The sequence below is a fragment of the Mytilus galloprovincialis genome, chromosome 5 (genome assembly GCF_965363235.1).
Source record: "Mytilus galloprovincialis chromosome 5, xbMytGall1.hap1.1, whole genome shotgun sequence".
NCBI lineage: Eukaryota > Metazoa > Mollusca > Bivalvia > Mytilida > Mytilidae > Mytilus > Mytilus galloprovincialis.
Window position 1 is genome coordinate 84320905 of NC_134842.1, and position 17630 is coordinate 84338534.

Below are 17630 nucleotides of genomic sequence, written 5' to 3' on the forward strand. Positions count from 1 at the left end.
AAACCTGAAACACTGAAGAAGAAGAAAGTAGGAAAACGAAAGTATGAAAGTGATTCTAGTGGTGATGAACAACAACCACAACCAAAGAAGAAGAAAGTAGAAAGAATGTCTGAAGAGGTATTTTCCCCACATTATGTAACTTATAATATAGACATTTTAATTGGGTTATTTCTGCACATTCTTTGCAAATGCAATTACAAAAACTGTCTAATTGCCCTATTAATTTCCAGCAAAATTAATTAATATAATACATGTCAAAATCTGTATCAACTGGAGGAACATAAATCACCCAGAGGACTGAGGTGTGATAGATCAAGCAGAAGACCGAGGTGTAATATCGATCCGACAAGGGTCAATATATATACGTCTTTGATGCAGATTTTGACATATTTTATTTGTGCAATGCAATCATGATAACAATTAAGTGATGAATTTTGTGTTTCTTTGTTTCAAAATTTTTTAATTGGAAAGAATGTGGAGGTAAATCACCCCAGAACCTAGGTGTTTCACATTATGACACCATGCAGGGGTGTGATAAAGAGTATTTAAGCCACCTGCTTAAAGGTATGACCTTAAAATGTGTAGGGGGGCTTTGTGGAAGATAATTTTCTGTTTTTTTTTTATACAACTGCAAAAAAATTTTGGAGGTCGTATAATGGATAATGGTATGATGCAGTCAGCATCTGTAGGACGCTTCGTTTCCTGTTAATAACTTTATTTCTAGTTGACCATCTTTATGAAATTTTTGGCACAAAAGGAAGGCTGGTATTGCTTTTGGGTATTGTGGCCCCGCCCGTTTGTAAAAAAAGGGCCAAATTGGGTGTTTTCGTATATTTTGATGTAGAACATTATAACTATTTGTCAGATTTTGATGGCGTTTCTTTCATTGTGTTCCTAACAAAATTCCCAATCTAGAATATCTCAACAGATTTAACGTAGCATTGACCGTTCCTGAAATAAATGGGCCCAACAGGGGGAATCTCAAAAAAAAAAAAATTAATTTTGAGTCAGATTTTTTTTAATGAATTCCTTCTAAAAATTAAACATTAGGGCTGTTTTTTTTATTTTGAGTCAGATTTTAATGGGACTTGTTTCTTTGGATTCCTCTTGACTTGAGCTTCTGGTTGAGTGTTGATGAATTTTGCGTAGCTCTTGACATTTTCAAGCTATAATTAAGGTGCCTAAGGGGGCATATTTGCAAGTTTACAAAGTACCACATAAGGCACATTTTAAATTTTTTTTTATACAGTTTTGTACATTGTATGACCAACATAATAATGTGTCCACACTCACTTTAAATAAACACTTATTCAACTTTCATGTGTCAACATGCTGCGGTCGTATCATGCGCAATGGCGCAGCCGTTCATTCTCCTTATGTGTAATCTTGACCATTACTTGTTTTTTCACAGGCTAAAAAGGAAAAGGCTGAGAAAAATAAAAAAAAAGAAAGAAACAGAGCAAATCAGAGATGAAGCACTGAATGATGTTGCCAGGGATGTTCTTGGCTTGCATATGATTAGTGATCAAGGCATGAAATCACATATACCTGTGCCTTCTATGGATTCCTTATCTGACATTAATCAGAAGGTACTTAATTTTATATTGTGGTTTTGCATGTTTTTCTTATTCAAATATTGACATGGGTTGATTTTACACTTAAGTGATTGATTATGTAATTGTGTTAACTAAATAAATATAGAAAAATTACATATAAAAAAAATAGGCTCCCGAAAGCCTGTTGTTGCACACCAGTAATCTTATTGCCACATTTGCTAGACAGTAATACCTGACGAATATTAGAAGGATTTGCATATCAGCCATGTATATTGTACCAAGTCAATGGGCAGAATTTTCAAACGGAAGGACTATTTGTATTAAATTTGGTTTCAATGGCCAATTAGTGGTTCTGCTTTTTTTGTTTGAATTTTTAATGAAAACACTGCTAAATTGCAAATCAGCCATGGCAACCATTTTTGACAGCACACGGGGTCAAAGGACAAAAGTTTCAAAGGAGACCATCCAAGCTAGGACTATAAGTAGCAAATTTGGTTTTATTTTGCCAAGTGGTTCTGAAAAAGATGATATTTGGTTTTTTTTATATGTAAACAGTGCTTTTTTGTATATCAGCCATGGGATCCATCTTGGTAAGCTGACCATGCAGGTCAACAGACACAATTGTTAACAGTATTTTGGCCAAATTTTGATTTTTTTTATAACTGTTTCTGTTGCAGCTGGAAAATCTAACCAATCAGGTGAAAAGCATAAATGAGAATTGGGAGTTAATGCAGAATATCAACATGAAGCTCGATATACTCCTTGATTGCAAAGATTGCATGAGAAGAGCCTATAAGGTATACAATAATGATGTCGAGAATGCACATACATGTATATATGGAATGCAAGCAAGTGGCATGTATTACTTCCTATTGTTTTAGTTTTTTTTGCACAGAATCAATTGAATGTAAGCTAGAAAATTGTAGCTTTTTTGTGACAAAAAGTTTGTAATTCTAATTAAGACAATTGTTTTTGTCTAACACAGAACTCTTAAACTGTTGTTTTTTGTCCAGTAAAATGTACCTGGTACACAAGTGTTTATTTATGCACGGTTTAATTGCTTTCACCTTTTTTTGCTCCCAAAAAAGACGGCAGGCCAGATTGAGAGCCACCATTAAATATACATAACAGCAATAAAAACAAACAATAATTGTAACTAAAAAAATATAACTTTTTGTGATTTCCAGTTTATATTAATCTGAGAACGGATCAAAGGATTTTTTGTATTAATTTGCACAACTGGTGCTATAAAATATTTGTAGTCATTACAGAACAAGGTCGATTTACAGCACAATCCCATTTGTAGTTTTTGAGTTGCACTGTTTTTAACATTTGTAATCACCTCCCCCTTTTTGTGGTTTCCAAATGACTAGTTGAGAATGGATTAAAGGATTTTTTTCAACTTTGCACAAAACTTGAATACTTAAAAATACAGAGCAAGTTTAAATTGCAACACAATCCAAATGTAAATTTAAGTTATGGTGTTTTGATTTTTTGGTTTCAAGATGATAACATGCTTTTTTATGCCACACAATGTGATGGGATGTAATTCAATGTCCCATTAGATGCCTAACTTCAAATTCTTATGAAACTATAAGGAGTATCACCCTCTTGCATAGCTGCAATCTATCTTAGTTACTGGTTATAATAAAGGCCATGCACCACACGTACAGGACAAATATGTTGATATGTTGTTGATTAAAAATTTAAGCATTTGAAAACATCTTCAGTGAATTTTGATAATGATTAAGATAGTATTCTATAATAAAATAAGTTAGTATTCTATAATAAAATAAGTTAGTATTCTATAATAAAATAAGAAAAACTGTTGCCAAGCGAATTAAAGCAATTCTAGAGCATCAATTAAAAATACTTGCTTTATAGTGAATGAATAAAAAAATAAATATTATAGTAGATTCTATTGAGGGCTGTTCCAGCAAAGCGTACATGGGAAGGCGCTTTTCTGACAGGGCTACCCATAGAAGAAATTATGAATAATGCCTTTATAATCGTTGAATTTGTCTTAGTTTTTAATACCCACCCATATGTGATAAATAAAAGTGCTTTCCCCTGTCCCATGTATGTTTGCTGGACCAGCTTTGAACATTTTTTTCTTGTATCTGTAATTTAATTTGCAATAGATATGAAGATGCTTTATTGCCTATTTAAAATTCTTCATGTTTTGAAAGGAAATCAAAATTATCAAGCACTGTATAAAGCTGCAATCATGTAAATATGCAGTGAGTGAAATTAACGGAAAATCATTTTGGACAAGTCTATATATATAATAAAATAGTATATTGCACTATATTCATGACATTATAATTTCAAATGTCTGTAATTTAGCACACTGTAAATGTGAATTTTGAATGTATCTTTTTAGAGTATTGACAGAACAAAGCAACCCCAATCTACAAATGATGCTAAAGGTATTTATTATATATATGACTTAATTTTCAATTCATGTCTAAAAAGAGTGACCACCACCAAACGATGGCAAAAATACACAAATATTTAGACAACGCTGTAAACACTGAATTCAAAATGGTGTATGTGCAGTTGACGTCACACGTAAAGACTTGGAAAAATAATAATTAATTATCAAAATATAATGTGCAAATTACAACTAGGTCTAGATGACAAACCAGATGCTCCCTAGAGGCTGTAGCCGCTCACCTAGTAAAAATGTTAAAATTATGTTCTGCCCTGGTGGCCATGTTTTTTGACGAATCCAAACAAAATGAGCAATCTTTGTAAAGGACTTTTTATACATTTCATTCCTGTCAACTTTGGTTCAATGTCCTTTAGTACTTTCAGAGGAGTTGATGATTAACATGTTTTCCCATAGGTTCAAATGTTAAATTATGTTCCGCGCTGGCAGCCATGATTTTGAGGTATGTAGTTTCAGAGGAGAAGATCTTTGAATGAAAAGTTTTACAATGAGGGACACAAGGCAGAAGCTCACCCAATATGCCTTTGCCTATCATTATTAATTAATTGGACAGTTTGCCAAGCAGTTGCATTATTATGTTTTTTAATTTGCCATAGTAAAAAGTTCTAGCTGTATAATTTTATGCAACCATGTTATGTTAGAATAGAGAATGGAATGTTACTACATTTGTATGTTCCATATATTTATTAATGAAAAGAAACTCAATTGACCCAAAAACAAGAGGTGGAAAATAAATACAGCAAATCATAACAATTACAAGTATGATTTATCAGCTGATGTCATGCATGCATGTTTATAGATTTCAAAGAATTACTGTAGTGACTCCCATGTGCAATTATGATTTACAATCAATTTTGTTTTTTGCATTGTAATTACAATTTCCAAATGTAAGCTTATCTTGTATGAATTTTCAACAATGATAATATTTCTTTTAGCGTCTTTGTTTAAGACACCAACATCAACTGTAAGTAAATCAAGGATGCATTTGGACTTCCTTTCAAGTCCTACTCCAACCACATCTACAAAAGTTGTAACATCAACACCAAAAGTTCCAGTTCCAGAAATTCAGCAAGTGAAAGCTCCAGAAGAGGACATTCTTCAAGGTACAAAGATGGAAGAAATTAAAGTGAAAATGATAATACAATATTTATACAGGCTTTTATCCTCCATGTCATATTTTTTACAACTGCAAATACTTGTAGAATGGTATATGTCAATGGCAGGATGCTTTAACTTTACTTGTGGTTGTTAATTGGACTGCTCCCTTAGTAGGGTTTTGACGATTTAGTTAAGTGAATTGTCCACAACTGTTTGTGTGTCTATACATGTATTATAACCATCACAATGCTATAAACAGTTTATTGTATCATGCTGCAATTGACAACTAGCTTTTAATTAGATCTTCTAGTAAGAGAAATATTGTGATTTTGGACAAAATTTTGTTGATCATATATATGTTACAAAAGATTTTAATCAATTGTAAATGTACACATTTTTTGCCTACTTTTAAGTGTGATCTAGCTTTGAATTAGAATGATATTTTAGCCTTTCTTTTGTTAGAAGAAGCCTCTTTTACACCTAACATCAGGGTCTCCACTGTTGATAAAACCTCCAGTTCAACTACACCTTCTGATGCAAACACAAGTTCTACTTCTACACCTAATCATTCCTCCATTGCTAATGTAACCATGCAGGAACAGAACCAGCAACCAGAGGATGGCAGTGAAGGTAAAACATATATATATATGTTGTGTACAAGATGTAAGTTTGTACAAATTATAATTTGTACAGGGTTTTTGTACAAGTTATACGTTTTTTGACACCTACCTTCTTGCAACAGGTGGTACAGGTTTAACTTATAAAATGTACCAGTGTAATGTTTTAAATTCAAATAAATACACGTCAATCTAACATTTAATGTTATTCTCCTTGCCTTCAAACTGGAAATGAGGATACCTGAATGGTTTAAATTCTAATTTTCTTTTTTTCCTTATACCATATTCATATCTGTACAAAATCTTTGTGAGGTCTTATAATTTTTTTGTGTCAATGCTCAGTATTAGACTGTATCATGAAGTTGTGAAAAATTGACAGAAATATGCAGAGCAAAAGACTGTGTGCTTGCATCATCCATTTTTGTTCAGCAAGTCATAAAACACTGATAACTTGTACAAAAATTCTGTACAAATTATAATTTGTACAACATTACAACTTGTACACAACATATATACTGTTGTTGCAAATTATGCATTCAGATATTTGTGTTGTATGGCTAAAAATCTAACTTTCTGAATGGACTTTGTAATATTAATGAATTGTTATGTCAAGAGAGGGCCTGTTAAATGTTTCTGTCATTTGCCTATGTCTAATTGAAACCAGGTGCTCCGCAGGGCGCAGCTTTATACGACCGCAGAGGTCGAACCCTGAACAGTTGGGGCAAGTATGGACAAAACATTCAAGCGTGATACAGCTCTGAATTTGGATTGTGATCAAATTTTTGACATTACATGTTTTTTATTACATAAAACAAATGTCAAGATTTTACAAATCAATTAAAGATTTCTTCTTCAAACTTATTTAAATCTAAAATTAAATAGTTGACACAGCATAGGTTTCTGACACAGAATGAATGTGGTCTAATGAACTGAAAATTTTTTTTTGCCTTTGAGCAATTCACTATGCTGTTGAATATTAATCCTCTAAAAAAATGTTTGAAGAAATTTTCTTTTTATTGATGAAATCTAAAATGAGAAAAATTTACCCCCCCCCCCTTTTTTTTCACATCCCCGTTTCCCTTTTTCCAAAACTAATATCAATTCAAAATTCTAATGGAGTTTGCAACAATAACTACTCTTTTAAATACATCATAAAATATTAAAATGTAAAATAAAGTGCTTGTTATCACTGAATGGTAAAGATTGGTTGGTAGTAAAAGTGAATATGCATTGTTTATTGTATAAAACAATAAAAAAAAACTTCATCAGCAACATTTTATATTGGCAAATTTCCAATGAAGTTATTTACATAAAGTTATTGGCAAATAAAAATAGAAAATGACATCATAGTCATGTCTGGCAAATGTCCAACATACATTATCTAAAAACATTTTAGATAAGATAAGGAAAAAAGCTTCATCAGCCACATTTTATATTGGCAAATTTCCAATGAAGTTATTTACATAAAGTTATTGGCAAATAAAAATAGAAAATGACATCATAGTGATGTCTGGCAAATTTCCAACATATATTATCAACTACTATTCTATACAAAGAGAGATAACTCCAATTGAAAATTAATTGCTATTGCACAATATTGTGCAATTAGATATTTCTTGCTATTGTGCAATACTGTGCAATTAAAAATTTCTTGCTATTGCACAATACTTGATATGGAATCCTGATTTGCACCAACTTGAAAACTGGGCCCATAATCAAAAATCAAAGTACATGTTTAGATAAAGCATATCAAATAAGCCCAAGAATTTAATTTTTGTTAAAATCAAACTTAGTTTAATTTTAGACCCTTTGGACCTTAATGTAGACCAATTTGAAAACTGGACCAAAAATTAAGAATCTACATACACAGTTAGATTTGGCATATCAAAGAACCCATTTATTCAATTTTTGATGAAATCAAACAAAGTTTAATTTTGGACCCCCATTTGGAACAACTTGAAAACTAGGCCAATAATTAAAAATCTAAGTACATTTTTAAATTCAGCATATCAAAGAACCCCAAGGTTTCAATTTTTGTTAAAATCAAACTAAGATTAATTTTGGACCCTTTGGACCTTAATGTAGACCAATTTGAAAACGGGACCAAAAATTAAGAATCTACATACATAGTTAGATTCGGCATATCAAAGAACCCCAATTATTCAATTTTTGATGAAATCACACAAAGTTCAATTTTGGACCCTTTGGGCCCCTTATTCCTAAAATGTTGGGACCAAAACTCCAAAAATCAAACCCAACCTTCCTTTTATGGTCATAAACCTTGTGTTTAAATTTCATAGATTTCTATTTACTTATACTAAAGTTATGGTGCAAAAACCAAAAATAATGCTTATTTGGGCCCCTTTTTGGCCTCTAATTCATAAACTGTTGTGACCTCAACTCCAAAAATCAATCCCAACCTTCCTTTTGTGGTCATAAACCTTGTGTTTAAATTTCATTGATTTCTATTTACTTATACTACATTTGTACTAAAGTTATTGTGCGAAAACCAAGAATAATGCTTATTTGGGCCCTTTTTTGGCCCTTTATTCCTAAACTGTTAGAACCAAAACTCCCAAAATCAATCCCAACCGTCCTTTTGTGGTCATAAACCTTGTGTCAAAATTTCATAGATTCCTATTCACTAAAACTAAAGTTATAGTGCGAAAACCAAGAAAATGCTTATTTGGGCCCTTTTTGGCCCCTAATTCCTAAAATGTTGGGACCAAAACTCCCAAAATCAACCCCAACCTTCCTTCTGTGGTCATAAACCTTGTGTTAAAATTTCATTGATTTCTATTCACTTTTACTAAAGTTAGAGTGCGAAAACTAAAAGTATTTGGACGACGACGACGATGACGCAGGACGACGCCAACGTGATAGCAATATACGACCAAAAAATTAAAGTTTAACCACAGAGTGAATGTATTGTTTCCTGGCAGAAAATCTAAGTCCATTTAAAAGTAAAAAACAGAAAAATGGATTTTTTTTTTTACAAAATTTACTTCTGGATACTTTCTTATGATCATAAACAATCTTCTGTCCAAGTTTGGTACCAACCCAGGATATTTTAAGAAAGTTATTAAAATTTTAAAAACTTTACCCACAGAGTGAATGTAATATTTCCCAGCAGAAAAACTAAGTCCATTTATAAGTAAAGTACGGAAAAAATGGAATTTTATTTTTACAAAATTTACTTCTGGATACTATCTCTTGATCATAAACAAGCTTCTGTCCAAGTTTGGTAGAAATCCAGGATCGTTTGAGAAAGTTATTCAAATTTCAAAAACTTTAACCACAGAGTGAATATTTGTGGACGCCGTCGCCGACGACACAGATGACGACGGAATTTAGGATCGCTTAGTCTCACTTTTTCGACTAAAGTCGAAGGCTCGACAAAAATATGGTAAATGAAAATAGATTCTTCAATTTTGCTCCGACTACAGTCCAATTTTTAAAAAAATTCAAGGCAAATGAAGGATTGAGGTCTTCAAAACTGTAACATTAGACTGTATCTTAATTATAACCTATAAAACACTTACTCCATTTATCAGTTAAATATGCATATTAACTGAAAGTAAAAAAATTGCTCTGGATACTACTCTTTGATCATATAAAAAAAAATTGTCTAACTTTTCTTTATTTCTTTGAAGGTTTGATATTGATGTTGAAAAAAAATAAACCACAGACTGAACCTTATGTAGGTTCCTTATTTCTTACTTCAGAAAAAAAGTTGGGGAGATGGGGCACATCTATCATTTTGTGGTAAGGGAAAGCAGCTGATAGATCCAGTACCCTACCTTTTCATATATTTTGAAAAGTAAAAATATATACCCTATCATACATTTTTGACAACAAATGCAGCTGTAGCCTTCATGATAAAGCTTTTTCATTGAGGATACATAGATTTGACAAATTACATCATGCACTATGTGATGAAGGCCATCTTAATCACATTTGAGAAAACTGTAAAGATTTATCAGTTTCAGTTACTTATGATTTATTTAGCAACCTTATGATATATTTCATCTTATTTTCTTGACCTTGTCATTTATTACCAAGCTTAGACTGTCCTACTCCAGCAGCTCATCTTGACCACTTATTACATAGTAACTTAATATCTAACCTGTAGTCTCCTGTAGGTTTTGTTGACTGCCAGTCCCTCCACCAGTAAATCCACTTCTTTCTATCTGATTAACTCTTTCTGCCAATGAGATTTGTCTATCCTTCACTGACTGTACGTCTCTTCCAAGTTTATCTACTACTTCCTTCTTAGCTGAGTCATCTACTTTTTTTTCTAGGTGAATTATTCTTTCCGTCTTTTCAACAATTTTTAACTGTTCACATATATGTACAGATAAATGATAGGAATTGCATATTTGTATGAAATCCTTTGTTTAATGTGTTTCAGCTGGTATCAAAAGATGATTATACATCAATCCATTTTTTGGCTGGTTCAACATTTACATACTTTAACACAAGACCCTTTTCTTTAAATTGTATTCATACTTATGTACATGATGTCCTCTTATGTAGCAACTAAACAGGTATAACTGGACACTATATGACCCAATTATTCCTTGTACTGTTACATACTTGCTTTCAATCTTTTTTTATGAGTTTTTGTTGTATGTATGTCTTTTGAATCTTTATCAAAATACCACTAAATTCCAAACAAGAGGTTTCCCTGTACATACCTGTTTCTTTATGGATAGTTCTAATATCTTTTAAATCTTTGTCAAAATATTACTAAATTACTAAAAACAATGGTTTAAGTCAGAATGTGTGAAGAGAATAGCAGATGAATAACCGTAATAGCTTGGACAGAACTTTTACAAACTTTAACATTCATTTTGCTTTTTCTCTCTATTTATAATTAACTTGATAAATTCCAGTAATCAGCACCTTTAATTCTTTCCGTCCAACTTTGATACTCTCCACCAGATCTTTCAACATTCTGCTGTCTCTTTGTATACTTTCAATAATATGCTGAAAAGTATCTCTTTCTGCTGATATGTCCTATGAAATTGGACAAAAGTTACTGATAATCATTCCTTGACCTTTATGCATAGATGGATTTAGAAGAGGGTCCAGCCCCTCTTTTCTTGGAAAAATTTGGTTGATTATATAGGGAATGACTGAGGCATGACCGGAGCGTGCCCCCTCTTAGGCAGTTAGTGGGCTCCCACTTATCATGCTTATGAAAATTTCTAGATCCACCACTGGTATATAAAGTCCCACTTGGGAGCGAAGATTACTTTTCTAAATTTGAGTTTCAAAATACATAATTCTTCTACAATGGGCCAAGAAGTGATTGATTTGGCTAAAGTCACAAGATAAGTATTTGCTTTGTAGAGGTGACATTGATAACTGGTTTGGCCGTACTTTATACACTTAACTGAATCTGACTTTCATAATGCCTTTAGGTTGCACTTTGTAAGTACAGCTGTTTCTCAAACCAGGCCTCTTTTGGGGAGATATATAATATTCATAGATAATTAATTCTGTTTGTGTACTGGTTCCCAGATATGATCTTTATGTTTCATCTCGTAGAGACATTACTTTGGAATAATACCAGTAAATATGTGTATTGAAATCTGTGGGAATCCTAAAGTCAAGGTAGGGTTAGTAAAGAATTTTAGTGTAAGTTTAAACTCTGAGAAGTTCGGGCATATAAACGTTGAACATATGTTGCATAGCCCTATATTTTGACCTTTGAAAAAAATAGTAGTGCATATGAACTTTCCAATCTAGGATACATTTTTTTTCAAAATTTCTTAGTAAAAGTGGTACAGGTTTAGCAGTAAAAGGAGTTCCTATGGGAAATTGCATTGTCGATTTTAACAGAAATGCAACCTTTAAGATGCAGCTAATTTCTTATTTCTTATCTGAAAAATTCTTGGGTGTCATCAAGAAAAAACTAGACATATCCTCGTGTATTATATGTTCGACCTTCTTACATATTTTTCCGAATTTCCCTTTTATATGTTTGAACATCGACATACCTAATATTTTGAGAGTCACTAGTATACTTGTGCATTAAATAATTGTATCTGAAATATATTTCGATCTTTAATTTATTTTTTTATTTGAGTTCATTAGATCGATGGCACCTTTGTTGACAAAAACAAGCGCCTATCTAAAAAATGGGTCAAAAGTCGGAAACGACATGTCGTACAAATCCGGAATTGGTTATAAATTTGATACCAAAGTTTATATCAAAGTGTAAGAGGCGATCAAACTTATGACTTAATGAATTAAATGGTTAAATATACAACTATAAGATATAAAATATTATTTTGATGTCTTTTTTGGACAAGTTGTACACATTTCAGAATGAGGCACTTTGGAAGCCTTGCATGGTCTTGTATACATTCATGTTTTTGTTAAATACTTTGAGGTAAGTGAGTATTGTCTGTAATTTCCACTGACAGAATGTTTTTTCTGTAAATAAAATTTATCTGATATTTGATTTTTACGGTAAAAACCTGTAAGGAGCATGCATATTTCCATATTCAAATTAACTTTAAGTATTACAACTAACCACCTGACAGTCATGTGACTTAATGACCTTGAAGTTAACTTTGCATGCAATAAGACCTCTGCCATAAGTTTAGAAAATTTGTTTATTTTAGACCGATTCTTTTGGAAGGTAAAACTAGTATTAGTGAAAGGGTACAAAAATGTGATATCAAATAACTTTATTTGAAAAATCTTCACCACACGTGGTATCATTTGCTATTGTTACAAAGTATATGTGGGCATGCGCCGCATACGGGAAGTGAAAGTAGAATTAGGTCGAAAACGTAAGTCGGTCGAAAACACAATACGAGACGATACATATAATTGCAAAGGAGTTTCAACACTTCCATTCAAAAACTATCACTAAAATGCACTGAACTTTGACAAAACTTACATTATAAATTCTATCTTCTTTTTTATACCAATGATTTTTGGCAAAACATGGACTTCGAGAAAATCATTATTGGTTTATACTTTTGAAATGGGAAATAATGTTTTACCATTGGGTATTGGAAGATGGTACAAAAAAATATTACAAAAAAAATATTTGAGAGCTAGAATCATATTGTCAATGTTGATCACCAGAATTAATATTTAAACTTAAATTCCTCAAAAATCTAGTCAACTGGAAATGACTGGAAGGAAATGGAAACTCAATCGGTCTGAATAAAATATGAATTACAAAAAAAGACTTGACAAATACACTTTTCATGAAATTGAAGAATCCATAATTTTGCCAATACACAGAGTCAGCAAAAGGGTAAAGGAACAGACCACAAAGGGCTAGGCTTAAATCTAATGTTGTTTTTTTTCATTCAGGCTAAAATGATAGGAATTTTAGCAATAATGTAGTATTACTCCTAATATTAAATTATTTCTTTTTGGCAAATCACATTATAATTACCAAGTAACAACCCATTAATCATGGATTTTCCTTAAAAAAATCTTTTAAAAAATAACGAGGGATTAAAAAAGTTTTATGATGGAAATTTTCTTCTTTGAATTATAAGAAGTGCACACAATTTAATGATCAAACTGCCTGAAAAATTAAGGAAAGAAATGACACCACTAATATGACAGAAAATTCCTTTTCTCTTTCTTGTTGTATTTTATGTTGTCAAAACTATGACATACCCGAAGTTCTCGCCTCATCTCCATACTCTGTAGATCCATACTAGCTGTATACATTGTTATCATCTGTAAATGTTCATCTGCAGCATCCTTATTGTGTTTTTGCATGTCCCTTTCTGATCCCTGAAATATAGAAAGTAAACAGGTTCAAATATTTCATTAATAAATTTCTTTAAATGTTTTAAGATAAGATAAAATTAAGAATAGAAACAGGGAATGTGTCAAAGAGACAACAACTTGACAAAAAGAGCAAAAGACAGCCAAAAAGCCACCAACACAGTAAGAAAATCCTACAAATGGTTGGGATTTCATTTTTTTATGAATTCAAACAAAGTAAATTTTTGAACCCTTTTGACCTCAATGTGGATCAATTTTATAACAGGGCTCACAAATCAATAATCTAAATACATAGCTAGATTTAGCATATCAAAGAACCTGAAGAATTCAATTTTTGTTTAAATCAAACGAAGTTAAAATTTGGACCCTTTCATCCTTAATGTAGACCATTTTGAAAATAGGACCAAAAATTAAAAATCTAAAAACACAGATTCTGCATATCAAAGAACCCCTATCATTCGATTTTTAATGAAATCAAACAAAGTTTAATTTTGGACCCGTTTGATCTCAATGTGGACCAATTTAATAACAGGGCCTAAATTAAAAATCTAAATACATGGTTAGATTTAGCAATTCAAAGAACCCCAAGAATTTATTTTTTGTTAAAATCAAACTAAGTTTAATTTTGGACCCTTTGGACATTAATGTAGACCAATATGAAAATGGGACTCAAAATTAGTCAGCATATCAAAGAACCCCAAGAATTCAAGAATAAAACCCCATTGAAATTGGTCAAGAAATAAGCAATTTATACAAAGTATTAGAAAAGCATTGTTTTTTACCCTTTTTGGTCCCCAATTCTTAACAGTGTGGGCCATAAACCCCATAACAAATCCCAACCTTCCTTTTTTGGTACGGAACCTTATGGTACAATTTCAGAAAGATCCATACACTTACACACAAGTTATTGTCTGGAAACTAGAAAAAAAAACTTATTTTGATCCCTTTAGGGCCCCTTGTTCCTAAACAGTTAGGACCATAACCCCCAAAATCAATCCCAACCTTCATTTTGTGGTTTCAAACCTTGTGTTTAAATTTCATAGAGATCCATTCACTTAAACTAAAGTTATTGTCCGGAAACTAAGTGATTTTGGACGCCACTGGTGACGACACCAGATGATGAGGACACCGACGACGATGACAACAACGTGATACCAATATAACACCGCAAAATTCCTAGATGCTCTCATGCAGATTTTTATTAAAATTCTTTTTGATCATTTTTTTTCTGTCTTTTAAGTTTTTAATGTATAATTAATAAGTGTGGAAACAAACCAGTGTGGATAGTATCCAGCATTCTGTGAGTATTGCATGGTAATTAGGAAAGGTGAGGTAAAAACAATAAATGAAAAGCAAATTTGAAACACAGCAACAAATGACAACCACTAAAGTTAATGGATTTTGAGTTGTGCAAACGGGGATAAAATCTTTGTACAAAAGGGTCAATTGACAATTTTGAATATTCTGCCTTACTTGTAGATCTTACTTTGCTGGACATTTTAATATCTTTACCTATAATAATATTCAAGAAAATAACCAAAACGGCAAAATTTCATTAAAACTGTCAATGTAGGGGCAATAATCCAAGGCCATCCAATGGATTTTCAGATTCATTTAACAAATAAATCTTTTTTAATATGGACAATGCCATTTTCTAGAACATATCTACTCATTTCTAACAAACTTTCATACATACCACAAATTGACACCCCATAGATTTGAATTTACACTCTTGTGGTCTTAACTGGCATGTCTGCATATGAATTTCTATCTATAAATAAAATGAGACGGATTTATATAAGTTTTTCCAAACTTGTTTTCGAATCCCATATTTGAACTTTATGTAACATTGTATTGTAATATTTTATTCTTGTAATTTTTCATTAATAAATACTGACTTAACTACATGTATAATTAAAATGATAACTTTAATAAATTGCTTCACTGAGCACAGCTGGATATGACCGCAGAGGTCCAACCGTGAATAGTTGGGGCAAAAATGGACACAATTTTTTGCGCTTGATACAGGTCTGAATTTGGATTGTAATTGACACATAATAAATTTCTGACACAGAATAACTGTAGTCTAAGAACTAAAAAATATTTGTTTGACCCCACTTTTTATATGCTTTTGTGCAATACACTATGCTGTTGCGAATTTACCCCTACCCCCCTTCCATAAAATAAATTATAAAAAAAATGAGAAAAAAATGACCCCCCCCCCCCCAATTTCTTTTTACCCTCCCCTACTTTTTCCAAAAAAAAAAGTAAATTCAAATTACCAATGTTTGAAATTCTGTGGATAGTGGTCTCATTTGCAACATACCACTTCTCTTTGTTTTTATACCAACATAATGTTATATGAATTAAGTTCAACAAACATTTAGCATACTAAACAAACATAAACATTGTCAATAAATGTACATAAATGGTATCCTGTTTCTCAGAGAGAGAAAACAAATGAAACTGTGTCAGAGCTACTGCTCACTGATGATACCCCCGCCTCAAGTGGATAATCTTAAAAATGTAAAAATATGTAAGTGTTCAGTAAACAGGAGGTTGTTGAGGGATGAATCTGAAAACACATCACACGGTATCGCTGACTTGTATAAACCCTGAAACCAAATTTCAGAAATCCTTGTATTGTAGTTCCTGAGAAAAATGTGACAAAAATTTTCAACTTTGCTATCATGTGTAAAATGATACAAGTGTTTGGTAAACAGGAAATTGTTGAGTGATGAATCTGAAAACGCACCACACAGTATGTTGACTTATATAAACCCTGAAACCAAATTTCAGAAATCCTTGTATTATAGTTCTTGAGAAAAATGTGACAAAAATATTCATAAGACTGACTGACTGACTGACTGACTGACAGACGGACAGACGGACGGACAGACAGAGGTAAAACAGTATACCCCTCCCTTTTTTTAAAGCGGGGGTATTTAAAGTGTTCACTGAGCAATACATTTTTGACTCCTTATGTGTAAATCAACAATCAACAATCAAATGGACTAAGCTTGTGTGAATGTAGTTTGGAGTGGATAATCCTTAGAAAATATTAGAAGACTTAAAATTGAATAAAGAACCAGCACTGCACATTTCTTGATACAAATACATTGTACATGTCTTTATAGTAAGACCTCAAAATCTTCATGAAGATATTTAAAACCTAATCATTCCTAATGCAACAGCATTGCATTTCCAACCATATGCAAAATCACATCAAGTCAGAAACTTACAGTCATATGAAACCTCAAATTAAAAAAAATGATGCATATTTTTTTTATAAACTAAATGGATAGTTTTCATTATAAAACCTATGTACATTTACTTTTTTCTGAAGAAAATTCTTTGATTTGTCCACATTAAGATAAAATTTACTTTTTTTAAATTGCTTGCTTCCAGGAAGCAATTCGCGACATATTTTCCATATGCAAAGTGACCTTAGCATGACCCTTCTCGTAAAAATCTGGTGATCGCAATACGCATGGATCTCTCATTGAAATGCACTATCATCTGATTGTACATGTTATACACGTTCTCAATATCCATGCTTCTTTGTTGATTGTTTACTATAAGGTGACAATCAGTAAACTTCGGCTTCAAAACACGAAAAATAATTAGCCGCCATATTTTCACATCATAACAGACAGAGAGAAAAAAAAATGACCATCAAACGATATGTTTGCGTAAAAAATGATAAAATCGTGCACAGAAGACTAAGTTTATGATAAATACATGCATTGGTTCAAAAATTGAATAAACATTATTTTTCACAAGTCACTCATTTCATATGACTTTAAACTTACTACAATGCAAGGTCCTAGATCATGAGAAAAAAAAGTAAGACATCATAAATATAGTATTTTGCACATGAGAAACATGTAAAATAAGGCATTACTAAACAGAATATTAATTGTCTATTGTAAGTACTTATTCTGAATATGGGTTGAACAAAACTTTAATCACATAAACTTAAATCATCTATAAGTTAGCTCTCAGGAAAAATTAACATAAAGAAGATACAAAAAAATATAAAGCACAAGCATAAATATCATCATTTTTAAAATGCACAACCAGATATAAAATGGAATAGGATTATAATCATCACACAAACTAAATGACATATATATA

At 31.8% G+C, this 17630-nt stretch overlaps 1 protein-coding gene across 1 annotated transcript in view; it reads right to left on the reverse strand.

Annotated features, from left to right (window-relative positions):
• Nucleotides 1-17630, reverse strand: part of LOC143076561 (uncharacterized) — a 105732-nt gene that overhangs the window by 58865 nt on the left and 29237 nt on the right. Inside the window, exons 6-9 of the mRNA XM_076252387.1 lie at nucleotides 15190-15264; nucleotides 13380-13499; nucleotides 10629-10742; nucleotides 9850-10060 (exon numbers count right to left, since the gene is read on the reverse strand). Coding sequence (XP_076108502.1) covers nucleotides 9850-10060; nucleotides 10629-10742; nucleotides 13380-13499; nucleotides 15190-15264 — 520 coding nt within the window. The remainder of the gene's footprint in view (nucleotides 1-9849; nucleotides 10061-10628; nucleotides 10743-13379; nucleotides 13500-15189; nucleotides 15265-17630) is intronic.